Below are 16,956 nucleotides of genomic sequence, written 5' to 3'. Positions count from 1 at the left end.
TTCGAGTTACTACTCTTGGCAACTGAACCAGTATCAAATGCCAAGGGGTTGCTATAAACACTAGTAAAGTACACATAAATAACATGTATATCACATATACCTTTGTTCACTTTGCCATCCTTCTTATCCGCCAAGTATCTAGGGTAGTTCCACTTCCAGTGACCAGTCCCTTTGCAGTAGAAGCACTTAGTCTCAGGCTTAGGTCCAGACTTGGGCTTCTTCACTTGAGCAGCAACTTGCTTGCCGTTCTTCTTGAAGTTCCCCTTCTTCCCTTTGCCCTTTTTCTTGAAACTAGTGGTCTTGTCAACCATCAACACTTGATGCTTTTCTTGATTTCTACCTTCACCGATTTTAGCATCGCGAAGAGCTTGGGAATTGTTTTCATCATCCCTTGCATATTATAGTTCATCACGAAGTTCTAGTAACTTGGTGATAGTGACTAGAGAACTTTGTCAATTACTATCTTATTTGGAAGATTAACTCCCACTTGATTCAAGCAATTGTAGTACTCAGACATTCTGAGCACATGCTCACTAGTTGAGCTATTCTCCTCCATCTTGTAGGCTAAGTACTTTTTCAAAGGTCTCATACCTCTCGACTCGGGCATGAGTCTGAAATACCAATTCCAGCTCTTGGAACATCTCATATGCTCGTGGTGTTCAAAACGTTTTTGAAATCCCAGTTCTAAGCCGTATAAGTGCACTAAACTATCAAGTAGTCATCATACCGAGCTTTGTCAAACGTTCATAACGCTTGTATCTGCTCCTGCAATAGGTCTGTCACCTAGCGGTGCATCAAGGACATAATTCTTCTATGCAGCAATGAGGATAATCCTCTGATCATGGACCAAGTCCGCATCATTGCTACTATCAACTTTCAACTGATTTTTCTCTAGGAACATATCAAAAATAAACAGGGAGCTATATCGCAAGCTATTGATCTACAACATAGATATGCTAATACTACCAGGACTAAGTTCATGATAAATTAAAGTTCAATTAATCATATTACTTAAGAACTCCCACTTAGATAGACATCCCTCTAGTCATCTAAATGATCACGTGATCCAAATCAACTAAACCATGTCCGATCATCACGTGAGATGGAGTAGTTTTCAATGGTGAACATCACTATGTTGATCATATCTACTATATGATTCACGCTCGACCTTTCGGTCTCCAGTGTTCCGAGGCCATATCTGCATATGCTAGGCTCGTCAAGTTTAACCCGAGTATTCTACGTGTGCAAAACTGGCTTGCACCCGTTGTATGTGAATGTAGAGCTGATCACACCCGATCATCACGTGGTGTCTCAGCACGAAGAACTGTCGCAACGGTGCATACTCAGGGAGAACACTTATACCTTGATAGTGAGGGATCATCTTATAATGCTACCGTCGTACTAAGCAAAATAAGATGCATAAAGGATAAACATCACATGCAATCAATATAAGTGATATGATATGGCCATCATCATCTTGTGCCTTTGATCTCCATCTCCAAAGCACCGTCATGATCACCATCGTCACCGACTTGACACCTTGATCTCCATTGAAGCATCGTTGTCGTCTCGCCAACTATTGCTTCTACGACTATCGCTGCCGCTTAGTGATAAAGTAAAAATAATTACAGGGCGATTGCATTGCATACAATAAAGCGACAACCATATGGCTCCTGCCAGTTGCCGATAACTCTGTTACAAAACATGATCATCTCATACAATAAAATATAGCATCATGTCTTTACCATATCACATCACATCATGCCCTGCAAAAACAAGTTAGACGTCCTCTACTTTTGTTGTTGCAAGTTTTACGTGGCTGCTACGGACTTAGCAAGAACCGTTCTTACCTACGCATCAAAAACCACAATGATTTTTCGTCAAGTGTGTTGTTTTAACCTTCAACAAGGATCGGGCGTAGCCAACTCGATTCAACTAAAGTTGGAGAAACTGACACCCGCCAGCCACCTATGTGCAAAGCACGTCGGTAGAACCAGTCTCGCGTAAGCGTACACGTAATGTCGGTCCGGGCCGCTTCATCCAACAATACCGCCGAATCAAAGTATGACATGATGGTAAGCAGTATGACTATTATTGCCCACAACTCTTTATGTTCTACTCGTGCATATAACATCTACGCATAAACCTGGCTCGGATGCCACTGTTGGAGAACGCAGTAATTTCAAAAAAAATCCTACGCACACGCAAGATCCATCTAGGTGATGCATAGCAACGAGAGGGGAGAGTGTTGTCTACGTACCCTCGTAGACCGAGAGCGGAAGCGTTATGACAACGCGGTTGATGTAGTCGTACGTCTTCATGAACCGACCGATCCTAGCACAGAAGGTACGGCACCTCCGCGATCTGCACACGTTCAGCTCGGTGACGTCCCACGAACTCTAGATCTAGCTGAGGTCGAGGGAGAGTTTCGTCAGCACGGCGGCGTGATGACGGTGATGATGAAGTTACCGACGCAGGGCTTCGCGTAAGCACTACAACGATATGACCGAGGTGGAAATCTGTGGAGGGGGGCACCGCACACGGCTAAGACAACTATCAACTTGTGTGTCCTAGGGGTGCCCCCCTCCCCCGTATATAAAGGAGCAAGGGGAGGGGGCCGGCGGCCTCATAGGGTGCGCCCCAAGGGGGGAATCCTACTCCTACTAGGAGTAGGTTCCCCCTTTCCTAGTCCAACTAGGAGGGGAAGGAAAGAGGGGGAGGGGAGAAGGAAACAGGGGGGCGGCCCCCCAAGCCCTAAACCAATTCGGTTTGGGCCTAGGGGGGCGTGCCCCACAGCTCCCTTGCTGCCCTCTATTTCCACTAAGGCCCATTGACCCCCCCGGGGGTTCCGGTAACTCCCCGGTACTCCGGTATTTATCCGGTGACCCCGGGAACCTTTCCGGTGTCCGAATATAACCTTCCAATATATCAATCTTTATGTCTCGACCATTTCGAGACACCTCGTCATGTATGTGCTCTCATCCGGGACTCCGAACAACCTTCGTACATCAAAACACATAAACTCATAATACCGATCGTCACCGAACGTTAAGCGTGCGGACCCTACAGGTTCAAGAACTATGTAGACATGGCCGAGACTCACTTCGGGTCAATAACCAATAGCGGAACCTGGATGCTCATATTGGTTCCTACATATTCTACGAAGATCTTTATCGGTCAAACCGCATAACAACATACGTTGTTCCCTTTGTCATCGGTATGTTACTTGCCCGAGATTCGATCGTCGGTATCACAATACCTAGTTCAATCTCATTACCGGCAAGTCTCTTTACTCGTTCCGTAATGCATCATCCCGCAACTAACTCATTAGTCACATTGCTTGCAAGGCTTATAGTGATGTGCATTACCGAGAGGGCCCAGAGATACCTCTCTGAAACAGAGTGACAAATCCTAATCTCGATCTATGCCAACCCAACAGACACCATCGAAGACACCTGTAGAGCATCCTTATAATCTCCCAGTTACGTTCTGACGTTTGATAGCACACTAAGTGTTCCTCCGGTATTCGGGAGTTGCATAATCTCATAGTCATAGGAACATGTATGAGTCATGAAGAAAGCAATAGCAACAAACTAAACGATCATCGTGCTAAGCTAACGGATGGGTCAAGTCAATCACATCATTCTCTAATGATGTGACCCCGTTAATCAAATGACAACACATGTCTATGGCTAGGAAACTTAACCATATTTGATTAACGAGCTAGTCAAAGTAGAGGCATACTAGTGACACTATGTTTGTCTATGTATTCACACATGTATTAAATTTTCGGTTAATACAATTCTAGCATGAATAATAAACATTTATCATGAAATAAGAAAATAAATAATAACTTTATTATTGCCTCTAGGGCATATTTCCTTCACCTATCAAGTAAACTCCAAGCATCTAATATCTCGGTTCCCAAAAAGGAACCTTTAGAAGCAAGTTTACTTTGTGGATTAAGCCCACCATAAAAGAAGTTGACTATTAAAAATTCAGGATAATGATATTCATGGCATGCAAGAAGTATTTCACGATACCTTATATATGCGTCCACTAGCTTCCCACCTTCCCGTTGTCCAAAACTGCTTATCTTCCTCCTGATTGTATATAGCTTTCCTTGAGGAAAATAATTAATAAGAGGAAAAAGCAGCCAATAATTTCGGCCAGCTACTCAGGATATATATATCTAGACATCTTAGCCATCTTTTAGCTGCTCCCTGGCGAGAATAGGGAAATACTTTTGCTTTGAGCTTGTCATTGGTTAAGTCCTACAACTAAAGAGTTCCGCATGCAAGATCAAAATTGTCAATATGCTCATAAGGACATTCGGTTGCATCACCTCGGAATATATTTTCTTTTATCATGGCAATTAACCGAGGGTTTATCTCATATACTTTACCAGGTAGGTCAGGACGAGTTGTTATAAAGTTCTCTCCTCGAGCCAGTCCTGCTACTAACTCGGCACCTACCTGATAAACTTGTTCTTGAAAGACCATGGTTGCTCTTTGTCTACAAAAACCATTAGATCACAAAATAATTCAAAAATCAAGGCAAGGCCCAAAAGCGCTCAGCTCCCCGGCAACGGCGCCAAAAAAAGCTTGATAGCCTACAAGTGCACAGAGTTTAGTTGTAGCCTTTTTGAAGTAAGAGTATCGATCCCACAGGGAGCACAGGAATCAGGCTTTTGCCCCTTGTAAAGAATTATGTAGCTTTGTGCCTGCAGATAATTGTAGACTTGAAGTAGAGTGAGGGCGTATTTAAATAAGGATTGAGTGAACTAGTGATGTGTAACTAAATAGCAGGAAAGTAAATTAAAGGCAAGGATGGTAAATAACAGTGAAACAACAGAATTGAAAAGGCGTTCTCAGGGAGTCTGGAATCCCCACTGGCATGTTTCTAGTACTACTATGCATACACATAGCATGGAGCGGATACTTGAGCCACTGTTGTCGATTATGCTGGGAGGAGCCCGGTACAGAACATGTTCTACTCATGGTAGACTTCGTGCCATGCACGCCACCATCATAGTCTCCCCCTGAGGGTTACAACTCTTGGTAATTAAGGGTTTCCCCGTGGACGCGGCCTCACTAAGGGTTCTCCATGCTCCCAGGTCACTTGTAAAGGTTAGGAGCAGTAGGTTTTTACTGTCACCTCGAGTTACCTCCACATCCTAAACCTATGCAAAGACAGTGATATACTATGTGGCCAATAAAGGCACAAATGCTGAGTGGTGCCCCTTCACAACATTAACAAAGTTATTAAACTAAGCATTCAATAGGTGATCTCATATCCATAATAAATGTTTCAGATCCTACACATACCAAGGTTCATCCATATCCCCGGGAACTAGGGGTCTACTCACACATAAGAACAACAATTATCATGGTGATGGTCATGGAGTACATGGGGGAATGATTCATCCGACACACCAAAGGATCCACAAGGGTTCTTGATTTTACAGATGATAAGGATGTGGATGACGATGATGATGATGATGAAGGTGGTGACGATGTAGATGTTGATGATGATGCCATTCCTCGTGCGGTCAGAGGAATCCCCCTCTTCTCCTGGTCGATCCTCCCTCCGGATGGGTTGCGGAGGCTAGGGTTCTGCCTTCTGGATGAGTTTCTGGAGTCTCTATTCATCCCCCTCACAATCCGTTTTGGCGGGGTGAAAATAGCTGATCCCCCCGAGGCGGTGGCGCATCAAACGACCACTCATGCAAGCGCGCGGTCGCATGGAACACCGTCGTTAGCTCTGGAAGCACGACAATGGTTGTTTCTTTGGCCTTCTTACTTGATTTTTCTATGGAATGTGTTTATCACCTTTAATACGTGATTCCACTGCCATTTTTTAGCGTTTTCTCCATTAAATGAATATTGTTCCAAAAGAGAGCACCTGAAGGATCATCGACAAAAAGAAGTGCGCGAACGCGGTAAAATTCCACAAAGCCCACCTTGTAGGCACAAAATATAAAGGAAAACATCACGTAAATTGGACTCATCATAACGTAGCTCACAAGTAGCAACACCATGGAATATAATTAATACAAGTGCAATTGAATTCATGCATTTCTCTCATCAGTATTTCAGAATAGTAACTCTTGCTTAAAACTCATTCCATGTGACTTTGTCAAGAAACTCTTCTTGGCATTTTTCTTGCTAAACTGCTTTAGTATTGTGTGAATATGTATTTTGACTAAGCCCGATTAGACAATAGTATCTCCATGGATCATATTTCTAATACCAGGACTATATATTGCTTAATTTCTTTACTGAAAAACTAGTTTCAATAAAGTCTTAATCTATGTCAAGAAATTTTCAAACAACAATTTTTCATGCACATATAGTGTTTATAAATATTATCATGCTCCCACTAACTTCCTTGTAAATACAAACATCTTTGCTTTCCTCGACAAAATCAAATTATTTGACCATTTCATCGGGACGAAGATTCCAACTCCATTATGCTTTCTTCATATTTGCACACTTACTAGGATCCTTTGAATCAATTTTTTTTTACCTTGGATCGTATCAAATATGCAACCTTTGTTCTATTTCCATCTCATGGGAATTATTTTAACATCCCACTTTTATGTCTCACAACTGAAATATTTAGTAGTTGTAGTTTAATCCTAAATGACTTTAAGTATTATTACGATGAGACAATCTCGTCATAATCAACTCCTTGTTTTGTCATAAAACTATTTGTAACAAGTCAAGCATTATAAAATATTTTAATCTTTGTCAATCTATAGATCCGTCACTACACTTTAGACTTTAAGTATTTCAGAGGGTCCATCAAGTTCTAAACTTGAATTTATGTGTATGGATACTATCTCGGATTATTTTGACGTATAGCCAATTCTGGAGTCAGGGCCCATCAACGCTTCTCTATGTATTATAGGTTCATTTTTTGTTTCAACAATATTTCGTTTGCATACCATGAAGGTCTGCACGGATTTTCCCAACCTATATGGTTCAGCTGCAAGTTCGACTGAAGTCTCTATATGTCATGTACAGCCTTTCATATCAACCGTGGTAGAAAATTCTAGAATCACTTATAGCATTTCTTTTCTTTGACCTGATCACGAAGATTCTGCAATCTTGTTGAGTTGCACTGTCCTCCCAGTCAGTCCATGGCATCCATATCCTAACGAGCATGCACGGATCTGGCCGCCACCATGGCCTGCTTATGGCCTGCTTGATGGCAGACAAGGATGGAGACAACAGGGAGGAGCTCGCCATGGAGAAGGAAGGAGGGTCATTCGCAAGGCGGCGACAAGGGACTCGAGGAAAGCGACGATGAGGGACTCAAGGAAGTGGAAAAGTCGTTCCTTGAGCTTCGAGGGGAAGTTGCGGCGCGGCGGAAGTGGATTTGTAGGGAGTTGCAACGGGGAACTGTGCGGGAGAGCTGGGCGGTCAGAGGGGAACAGGGGACTGCTAGTTCTATCGGGAAAAGGTAGAGGTATTTTTCTTGCAAAATGTACGTTGTGGCAAGAATTCCAGGACAGATGGAGTATTATGCAGGGAGAGTTGGCTTTTTAACTTTTGGCCTTCTGATTATTGAACGTCGTTAAACTCTCTCTTATTTAATGAATATGGAAAATCTTGTACCCTTTTTTATGACTAATAATAAAGAGGTTATTCCTTCTTGCGGTACATCACGGAAATTGCCTCCAAAGTTGTAAAATATTACCGACCCATGCCACCTATAAGTGATAAAAAAATGATTCACACACCGGAATCCCCCGCCTAGGCTGGCCCATGGAGTAGGGACCTCCTATACTGCACTTTGCGCACTCGGAGAAGACGCGGCGCACCCATTTGGGCTAGCACATGTCCAGGTGGCCTTTTTATAATTCCGTTTTTTTATTTTCCCTTTTCATTTTTTTTCTACTTCAAATAATTTGGGACTTCAAAAAAGTTCCCAAAATAAAAAAAATTGAGTATTGTGCACGAAAATGTTTAATAAGTCATAAAATGTTTGTGGATTCAAAAACTATTCGCCATTTTATAAAAAAAATGTTTACTTATTCAAAGAAAGTTCAAAATTTTGAAAACAAATGTTCGGGAAATAAAAAATGTTCATGATTTTTTTAAAGTCCGTGCATTAAAAAAAGTTGATGAAATTGAACAAAATTTCGCCAATTAAAGAAATGTTCTTCAATGGAAAATATCGTAAAAATTCAAAGACTTTTCGTGACTTACAAAATAGTTTATTCATTCATAAAATGTTCACTGATTCAACAAATGATCATGCATTTCAAAAAATGTTTGTTAAATCAAAAAATATTTGTGAATTTCAAAAGTTGTTCCACCAATTCCCAAAACAATGTTCATCCATTCTAGAAACGTTCGCTGATTCAAGAAAATTGTTAAAACATGCTCAGAATTTTAAATAAATGTTAGCAAATAGTATAAAATGGTAATGAACTCAAAAAGTGTTCCTGATTTTAGAAAATGTTCAAAAATTGTAAAGTGTTCACAAATTTTAAAAATGTTCATGATTTTAAATATGTTCATGGGTTTAACTTTTTTATGATTTCACGAAATTGATAGTGATAGTTTATCTCGGTGATGCAGCAAAATGTGATCACGGTCATTGGAGATTATGATATGTTTTTTCTCCTGTTGCAACGCACAAGCCCTTCTACTTTAAATAATTCGGGACTTAAAAAAATTCCAGAAATTAAAAAAATGATAACTTCGAAATAAATTGTTTAATAAATTATAAGATGTTTGTGGATTCAAAAAATGTTCGTGATTTTGTAAAAAATATTTGTGTATTAAAAAAAAGTCAAAATTTTGAAAACAAATGTTTGGGAAATCAAAAAAAGTTCGTGATTTTTTAAAAAGTTCATGTATTCAAAATGTTAATTAAATTGAACAAATTTTCATCAATTTAAAAAATATTCATGAACGGGAAAATGCACTAAAATTCAAATATTGTTCATGACTTACAAAATAGTTTATTTTTTCATGAAATCTTCGTTGACAAAAAATGATCATGCATTTCAAAAAATGTTTGCTAAATAGAAAAATGATCGTGAATTTCAAAAATTGTTGCACCAATTTCCAAAAGAAATGTTCCTCGATTCTAGAAATGTTCACTGATTCAAGAAGTTGTCATAAAAAATTTCATAATTTAAGAAAATGTTTACAAATAGTATACAATGTGCATCAATTCAAAAAAAGGTTCTTGATTTTAGAAAATGTTCAGAAATTTGTAAAAAAATCACGAAGTTGAAAAATGTTCATGATTTGAAATATGTGCACGAGTTTAAAAAATATTCATGATTTAAAAAATTGTTCATGATTTCACAAAATTTTGAGTGATAGTGTATCTCGGTGATGCAGAAAAATGTGGTCATGGCATTTGAGATTATGTTTTTTTTCTCCCGTTGCAATGCACGGGCCCTTTTGCTAGTATTTATTTTTAAAGTAGAAGGAGGCGATTTTACCAGTGTGAATGGAGATCGTGGTCATTTGAAAAAGTATGTTTGTTATTGGTGAGCATGCTTGGCTTGGTGGGCAGAAAAGGTTTATTCAAAGCAGGTATGACTGAGATGCACATGTTAGTCATCATTGTTGGATCGGGAAAGAAACACGCACAAAGCAACCATTATGGAGGGTAGATTGTTTCCGTTGGAGCTCGGCAAACACAAAGTACTAGCACAGAATAATAGTCGCCGCACAGTGAACATCCAGCAGAAGCCCCACGGAAGGAGCAAGGGTCGGTCACCAGACATGGTCAGTGGTCACACCACCACCTGGGCTGGGCTGACTCTTGACCAGCCAACCACGTCCGTCGACAGTATACCTGGCCAAACCTCGGGCCAGGCCTAGCCAAGCCCGAGGCGAAAAACCTAGGTCCGTGCCCGGCCCGGCCCGGCCATCGGGCCTGTTTTTTGGGCCCAAGCCTAGCCTGAACGCGTAAAAGCACGCCGGGTCTCGGGCCTTGGGCCGGGCCCCTTCAGAAAAGCGCAAAAACAGCGGGCCCGGGCCCGGGCCGGCCCAGCCATCGGGCTCAAAATTTAGGCCCGAGCCCGGCCCGAGAGCAGCGTCAGGCCTGGGAAGCGGGGCCGGGCTTCCCATGGCCAGGACTAGTCGACATCCATATACTAGATTCAGAGTCGTCAGACATCTTAGAGGAAAGGATTTTGGCCCTGCTTTGTAGAGAGCAAATATGGAAAAACGTAGCTTTCTCTGGGCTACTCCCAAGTAGTTTCTCAAAAAGAAAAAAAAAATCACTCTGCTCGGTAAGCCCTACACCTAATATCGAACCCGTCCTATCTCCCAGGACTGGAACAGCGTCTCCATCTTGGGCTCAGCAAACGGTGACCCAATATCTCACCCGTCCGTCCGTGGAGAATCACGCAGCGACACCAACAACTTGGACTCAGCCAACGGTGCCAATACGTCTAACCTCGTTGCTGTGTTTTTTCTCAAAAAATTAAAATCAGTGTGTGCACCAATGTGAATATCATACGGAAACCAAATTCAAAGAAAACTTGGTGGAATCCATGTTTGAAAGTTAAAAAAAAAAACTGAAAAAAGTTATGGGGTGATTAGATGATGATGTTCTATTGTAGCGGGGGGCGAGGCTCGAGTCCATTCTCATCTGATGACACGAAAACCCTGAAGAGTAAACAGGTTACTGAGCAGTCGGTCCACACTTCCCACATCATCCAACTCGCAAGCAGTAGCATACAACCCACTAACCCAGCTTAGCCGTTAGCCCAGGCAAAACGAAACTACAAGTTGGAGCATCATCGCTCCAAGGATACGAGACATCAGTCAGCAAAACATAATGCTATCAAGATTACAAAAAGAAGCTGTGACCGTAAATTTCCAAACACTGTCAAAACTTCCGCACCTCCAACGGAGCAACTGCCACACAAATATGGGTAAAATAGAAGCATCGATCATATCTATGTTTTTACACCACCGCCATGTTGCAACGTCACCCGACTGATCTCACCTGTTCGCCTCCACCTCATAGCTTTCCAACCTCGACTTGCCAGGCAGCACGTTGCCATTCTCCACTCCGGCAGTCCCCATTGCCAACAAAATTCGTCCTCTCAAGTGTCCATGACAAACTGGCTAAACAATTATTGTACTGGTTTTGCTGTGGATCATATAGGTCACCTATTTCCAATTTTACAACAGTGCTACATCTGCGGCTCAAACCAGTTCAAACACGGCGATATGAACTAATCTCACAAAGATCAACAGTAATAGTACGGACCCGCTTCAACTTGCCTCCACTTCCTTCTCTGCGTGTTCTTCCTTTGGCAACTCCTGCACTGTAGCCATATTAATCAATTCACTCTCTACTACTGAGCTGGTAGCAGATATCACATCAGCAGGAGCAACTGGGGTCGATGGGCCTGAGTTGGAGCCTGAGTATTGCCCCATCGAGTTCTTTGATGTGTTTAGAGCATGACAATGTGGGCAATAGTATGTAATGTGTGGGTAATCTTCCTTCCGGGCCAAGCCTGCACATTAGTAAGTTGGGTAGGTCATGCGTCCATTCTTCCCAAGGAAATACTCCCTCTGCCTCAAAATATAAGACTTTTTTTTACACTATCTAGTGTCAAAAAACATCTTAAATATTGAGACAGAGGGAGTAGCTAAAAGGGTCAAAGAGTTTTGTTTCTCATACATACCATTATGCATATGGCAATTGCCACAGATCAAAGCGTACGACTGTGATGGGTCCTCCCCAACAAGTAAGGCAGCGATTTTTGCAATCCATCCACCATCACTTGCCCCAGAACCTTGATAATGTTCTACAACCCTTGTAGGCTGTACGTTTTCCAGGCCAGCATTAAGAGCTGGGCTGGATTCAACACCTTGTGCCGAAGTATGAGCAGCTGTAGTGCTACCAGTCCTGCTGCCTCTTGCATTGGGCTGCTTCCTGTTTCTCAGCCCATCTGATGGCAATATCTCAGCATTGTTGCTCATAACCACTGCTGCATCATAATTTGGTTCTTCCCCAAGATGTACTCTTAAGCCAGAATCCGCCCCCAGCTTAGATGCCAAAACCGAAGCTGCAGCAGCTTTTGCAGCTGGATCAAGATCATATTTCTGCACATGTTCAAGATGGGATACACTTTGTCATCATTTAGTACTGTTGTGTGAATGCCATGATAAAATTCTATCCGAAGTAATGAACTCAATTGCTTGACCAATGACCGCTTACCTGGATAAGTTGTTGGGTAAGGTAATAATTCGTCCGTTCTTTCAGTTCATCAATCTTGGCTTTCCTTTCAGCTCTCAACTTTTCAAGTGTCTTCTCATCTTTCCGTTCAACTGTGAACACAGGGAAGTAATTCAATGATACTAACAAGGTGTACTGATAAGATGATAAATCATATAGGTTAGTACTGGACAAGATTAACATATTAATACATATCACAAGACAACATTAGTGCCAAGATCCTTCCTAGCAAAAAGAACGTTGTCCTTTTGTCATTTGTGTATCAGAACAAGCATGCAAATTTAGACATGAGAAGATTCAAATCTCCAACACTTAACATGTCAAGCAATCATGCAACTATCAATATTTGTTGTGATACAGCAGTTATGCCAAATAGAGTGTTAATAATTTGCCAAATACTCCCTCAAGTTCACAAATATAAGATGTTTTGGATATTTCAATATGGACTACATACGGACTGAAATGAGTGAACAAACACACTAAAATGTGTCTACATACATCCGATTCACAAAAAAAGATAGAACATCTTATATTTGTGAACGGAGGGAGTATATCTTCTGTACGAAATATGAAAGATGATTAACGTGCAAGACTTCAATAGAATTGGCAATAAAGACAACCGATAATCCCTGCTTCCATCTTCACTTCCTAAGATTGCTTTCGGCTAAAATTAATCACACCATATTTCTATTCGGATAAATAGGATCCAGGGGGACAACAACCACTTTCATGGAGATATTATTTACACTTATATAAGTCCCAAGCAATTCAATACACACTGACTGCCATCAAATTTCAGAATGACAAAAGAAAAGAATAAACAAAACAGCATTCCAGCTAAAATGCAAAGTTCGCATTATAAAGCATAAACATAAGTTCTGTAAGACAAGCTACATATTACAACCTCTGAAGTCAAACCCCACAACAATCCTTTTGCTAGAAGCATAACCATTTTAGGAAGATAGGTAAAACTAAAGGAAATCTATCACCTCTGATAAGATTGCACACAAGTGAAAGTAAAAAGACTTGCATGAGTCAAACTAGAAGCACCACAACTAAAATATGTGCAAAGAAGTGAAAATGCTGTGTGTGCCAGTGCATACATATATTGTAAACTGTTTTGTATTGCATACTTATCAGAAATGAGAAGAATGGAAATTAGTTTAATTATTTTAATTCAAGCCAGAAACTTAAAAATACAGTTCACACCAACATCCGTGGACAAGTACAATAGTGTGCCAGACAACAACATACTGTTGATCTGCAGAAAAAAAACATAGTGCTCTATACTTCACAATATTAAAGCCAAAGATATAGTTTACAGAAGTCACATTCGACACATAATCATATAAACATGACAGGATGACAGCAGCAATGCAGGACTAACTAAGAATAATTAAAAAAATTGCAAAAATAGTTCAAATATGAGGATCACTAATTATGAATTCTGACATGGGTTTCAAGATACTTACGCATCCTCGTGAAGTTTACAACTGCTGAATATACCACAGACGATATGGCAGGCAAAACAAACATAGGCAGCACTCGAATTGCCCTCATTTGCCAAGTGAGATCTTCGTCTCTTGTCATCATGATAGCATAACCAACAGCCACAGCCTGAGAAAAGGACCTAACTATTAAGAACGCAGAAATTGCTTGCTGGATATTTAGTACAAAAATAGCCATTACTGGTCTTAGATAACTGTAATTCATAGAAGTGCAGAACTCAATAATTCACATAACTAGAGGAGCGCAGAGGCAAACTGTGAATCCCCAAAACAGACTCTCACCACAGCTTAAGAGGAAACCAGTGTTTCCTTTTCAGCAGATACTCAAAAAAAAAAAACCGTCTCGGCAATCCTACTTACTGTTGTTCTAATGAAACCTCAAATACAACAAACTGCAACTAGATTATAAATAATGTTCCTGCAAATACACAGATTGCGCAGCATTATGCATTGACAATCTAAGCATATAATTAAACATACATTAATTTCTACTTTGAAAATAGTAGCACACAACTGAACATTTTGGGCAAGTGTACAAAAGGCTTGCATAAACTTCTCAAATTCACAGTAATAAACTACAAAAGGAAAGGAATCCACAAATAGCATTGACTTGTGAACATGAATATCTGAGAGAACAATCATAGCCAAAATCTGTGCATCTATTCCCAGTGAGAAGATCTACTCTAGAATCTAAGACCAGAAACGCAGTGTATCCGCCCATGTGGCCAACTGGCCATGTCTAATCACCATGGATGATCCTGAACTATGCAAGCACTCTGTCTACTTCGTTCCAATAAAGCTGGTTCGCTTTTAACCTCCGGGGAAAATATAACACCACAATCGCATGTTCCGAATCTCGCACACGACCGCGTACGCGCACGCACAGAAACACGGAAAGAAACAACTCCCAACGTTCGACTGAGAAAACATTGAGACAGCCAAATCTCCGAGCGTGAACAAATGGAATCGCCGCGAATCCAAACCTAGGCGCATCCGCAGCCGCTGGACCAGACCATGATCATCTCAGATAGCATACATACGCGTAGTAAATTCGAGAAGGAACAAAGAGCGGGATGGTTAGGGGATTCGGCGACCTCGGCGATGACGGAGAGGACGATGATGTTGCGGACGGTGCGGCGGGAGAACTGGGTCCGGCGGCGCATCCGCGCGTGGACGGCGGCCTCCTCCTTGGACAGGTACTGCAGGCGCTTCTCGTAGTCCTCGCGGCCGCCGAAGAGGCCGCGCCACATCCTCCCCAGCACCCCTCCCCCCGCCTTCTTCTTCTCCCCCTCCTCCTTCCCCTTGCCCTTGGCCTCCACCGGCTCGCCTGCTCCGTCCGCCGGCGTGGAAGCCATTGCCGGGGCTGGCGGATCTGCGCGCCGCGGGATCCGATGGGGTGGTGGTGGTGGTGGGACGCCACGCGACGGTGGCCTGGCCTCCGCGCTGCCTCCTTGCTGGCTCTCGAGAGAACTCCCAGCACTACTTTTTGGTGATTCGGCGTCCAGGTGGGGGTGGTGGGGGGAGGAGAGAAATGAGGACGATGGAACGCACGCGTCCGACCACAGAAGCAATGGAACGAAGTCGTACTGTGCCGTATGCCCGTTACGCGTTCGTCCGGGCCTGCGAAATCAATCAACGGTTGTGGTCGATTACAACCAGACCACGAAAGCACCGAATTCCGCTGCTTTCGGGGCGAGTTTCATCGCGTAGAGAAAGCGATCGGGAAGCAAAGTTGTGCATCTTTCGGTGGCTTGGCAAAGAGGCAGGGGGGTGTGCTGCCTTGGGTTCGGGGGCATTGGCAAAGAGCCAGTCAACACGCACGGCACAAACTCGCAAAGAAGGCAGGCACCTGCTCCGATCTACCGGCACCGGACTGGGATTTGGAGGCTTTCCCCACGCGTCGTCCATCATGCCTCCATGTGGCCCCATCGATGTTGCCGGCGCATTAAAGAAACCAGCCACGGACTGCTCGGAGATCCAACTGGCACTACACCATGATCCGTGTGCGAGTAGGGTTTCTACACATGTTGAGTTGTTGGACATCTCATTTGGTAGATGAAAAGTTTTTTTCAAAATGTAGTACAAATGAATTCTATGGAAAAAACCTAAGGATTTCAATCCTATAAATCAAACGACCATCATAGGAAAAAAATTCTAAGGACCCAAATCCTGTAAAAATCCTATTATGAAGTTCCTTTGTATCAAAGAAGCCCTCAAACTTCTTTATAAAATTCCTTTGTTTTCTTGTGTTATCAAACACTTTCAAATCTCATATGATATAAGAGGACATGACATTCTATGCCTACACTTTTCATGTTCCTGTATTTTGAAAGGGTCCAAATAACGCCCACACGTGTAAGCGTTAAGGGTTTGGTCACACATTTCGTGTGGTATCTAAAGAACCACTCCACACGTCTACATGTGGGCAAAATAAGTAATGCCCACAAGCCTGGTCTTTTGTCTCGCGGTCCTTCTCACACGCCTACGTGTGGGCAAAATAGATAACGCCCACACGCCCGTACTCACGGTCCCGCACGCTCTGCGTGACATCCCCGCAGTTGTCATGGTCTGGACCCTCATCCATGTTCGTTTAACTGCAGTTGTCATGTTGCTGAACTACAGTTGCCTGACAACTACAGTTGCCACGGTTGCTCAACTGCAGTTGCCATCTCAGGTCAAGTGCCAGATGCCATTTTTGGACAACTGCAGTTGTTGCCATGTATGGCCTGATCTACTACGATTGCCATGATTTGAAAGTTTTAGAAATTGCCACCTACTAGCACTAGGCAGTTGCCATATAGCACTACAAAAAAGGCATGGCAAAAAACACACGTTCGGGTAAAGAGAGAGTTGACATCTGCTTACAAGCATGCTAGGGAAGTTGCCATGTATCCTGCAAAACACATAGCAACTCGGGTAAAGAGAGAGTTGCCATCTGCTTACAAGCACGCTAAGGCAGTTGCCATGTACCCTGCAAAACACATGGCAACTGACAGCTTTGAGTGTGGGAGAGGAGACAGGCGTGTGGGCGAACTGATAAACGCCCACACACCAGCCCTTCTGCGTGCGTGAAAATTGACGTGTGTGCGAACTGCTAAACGCCCACACACCAGCCCCTCCGCATGCGTGAAAATTGGCGTGTGGGCGAACTGCTAAACGCCCACACACCAGCCCCTCCGCGTGGTGAAGCGGACGTGTGGGCGACCGGATAAATGCC

General features: G+C 42.6%; 1 protein-coding gene across 1 annotated transcript; it reads right to left on the bottom strand.

Annotated features, from left to right (window-relative positions):
- Nucleotides 1–10,763: 10,763 nt before the first annotated feature.
- On the bottom strand, nucleotides 10,764–15,547 carry LOC109775765 (uncharacterized protein At2g24330). Its single transcript, XM_020334464.4, has 5 exons — nucleotides 14,834–15,547; nucleotides 13,704–13,848; nucleotides 12,214–12,323; nucleotides 11,678–12,098; nucleotides 10,764–11,506 (listed from the first exon to the last, which is right to left on the bottom strand). The coding sequence occupies exons 1-5, from the start codon at nucleotides 15,092–15,094 to the stop codon at nucleotides 11,262–11,264; spliced, it is 1,182 nt and encodes a 393-aa protein (XP_020190053.1). The 5' UTR covers nucleotides 15,095–15,547; the 3' UTR covers nucleotides 10,764–11,261.
- Between the last annotated feature and the right edge of the window lie 1,409 nt (nucleotides 15,548–16,956).

The sequence above is a fragment of the Aegilops tauschii genome, chromosome 6 (genome assembly GCF_002575655.3).
Source record: "Aegilops tauschii subsp. strangulata cultivar AL8/78 chromosome 6, Aet v6.0, whole genome shotgun sequence".
Taxonomy (NCBI): Eukaryota; Viridiplantae; Streptophyta; class Magnoliopsida; order Poales; family Poaceae; genus Aegilops; species Aegilops tauschii.
Note: the sequence above shows the minus strand (reverse complement) of the source record. Positions and strands in the feature narration are given on the sequence as shown.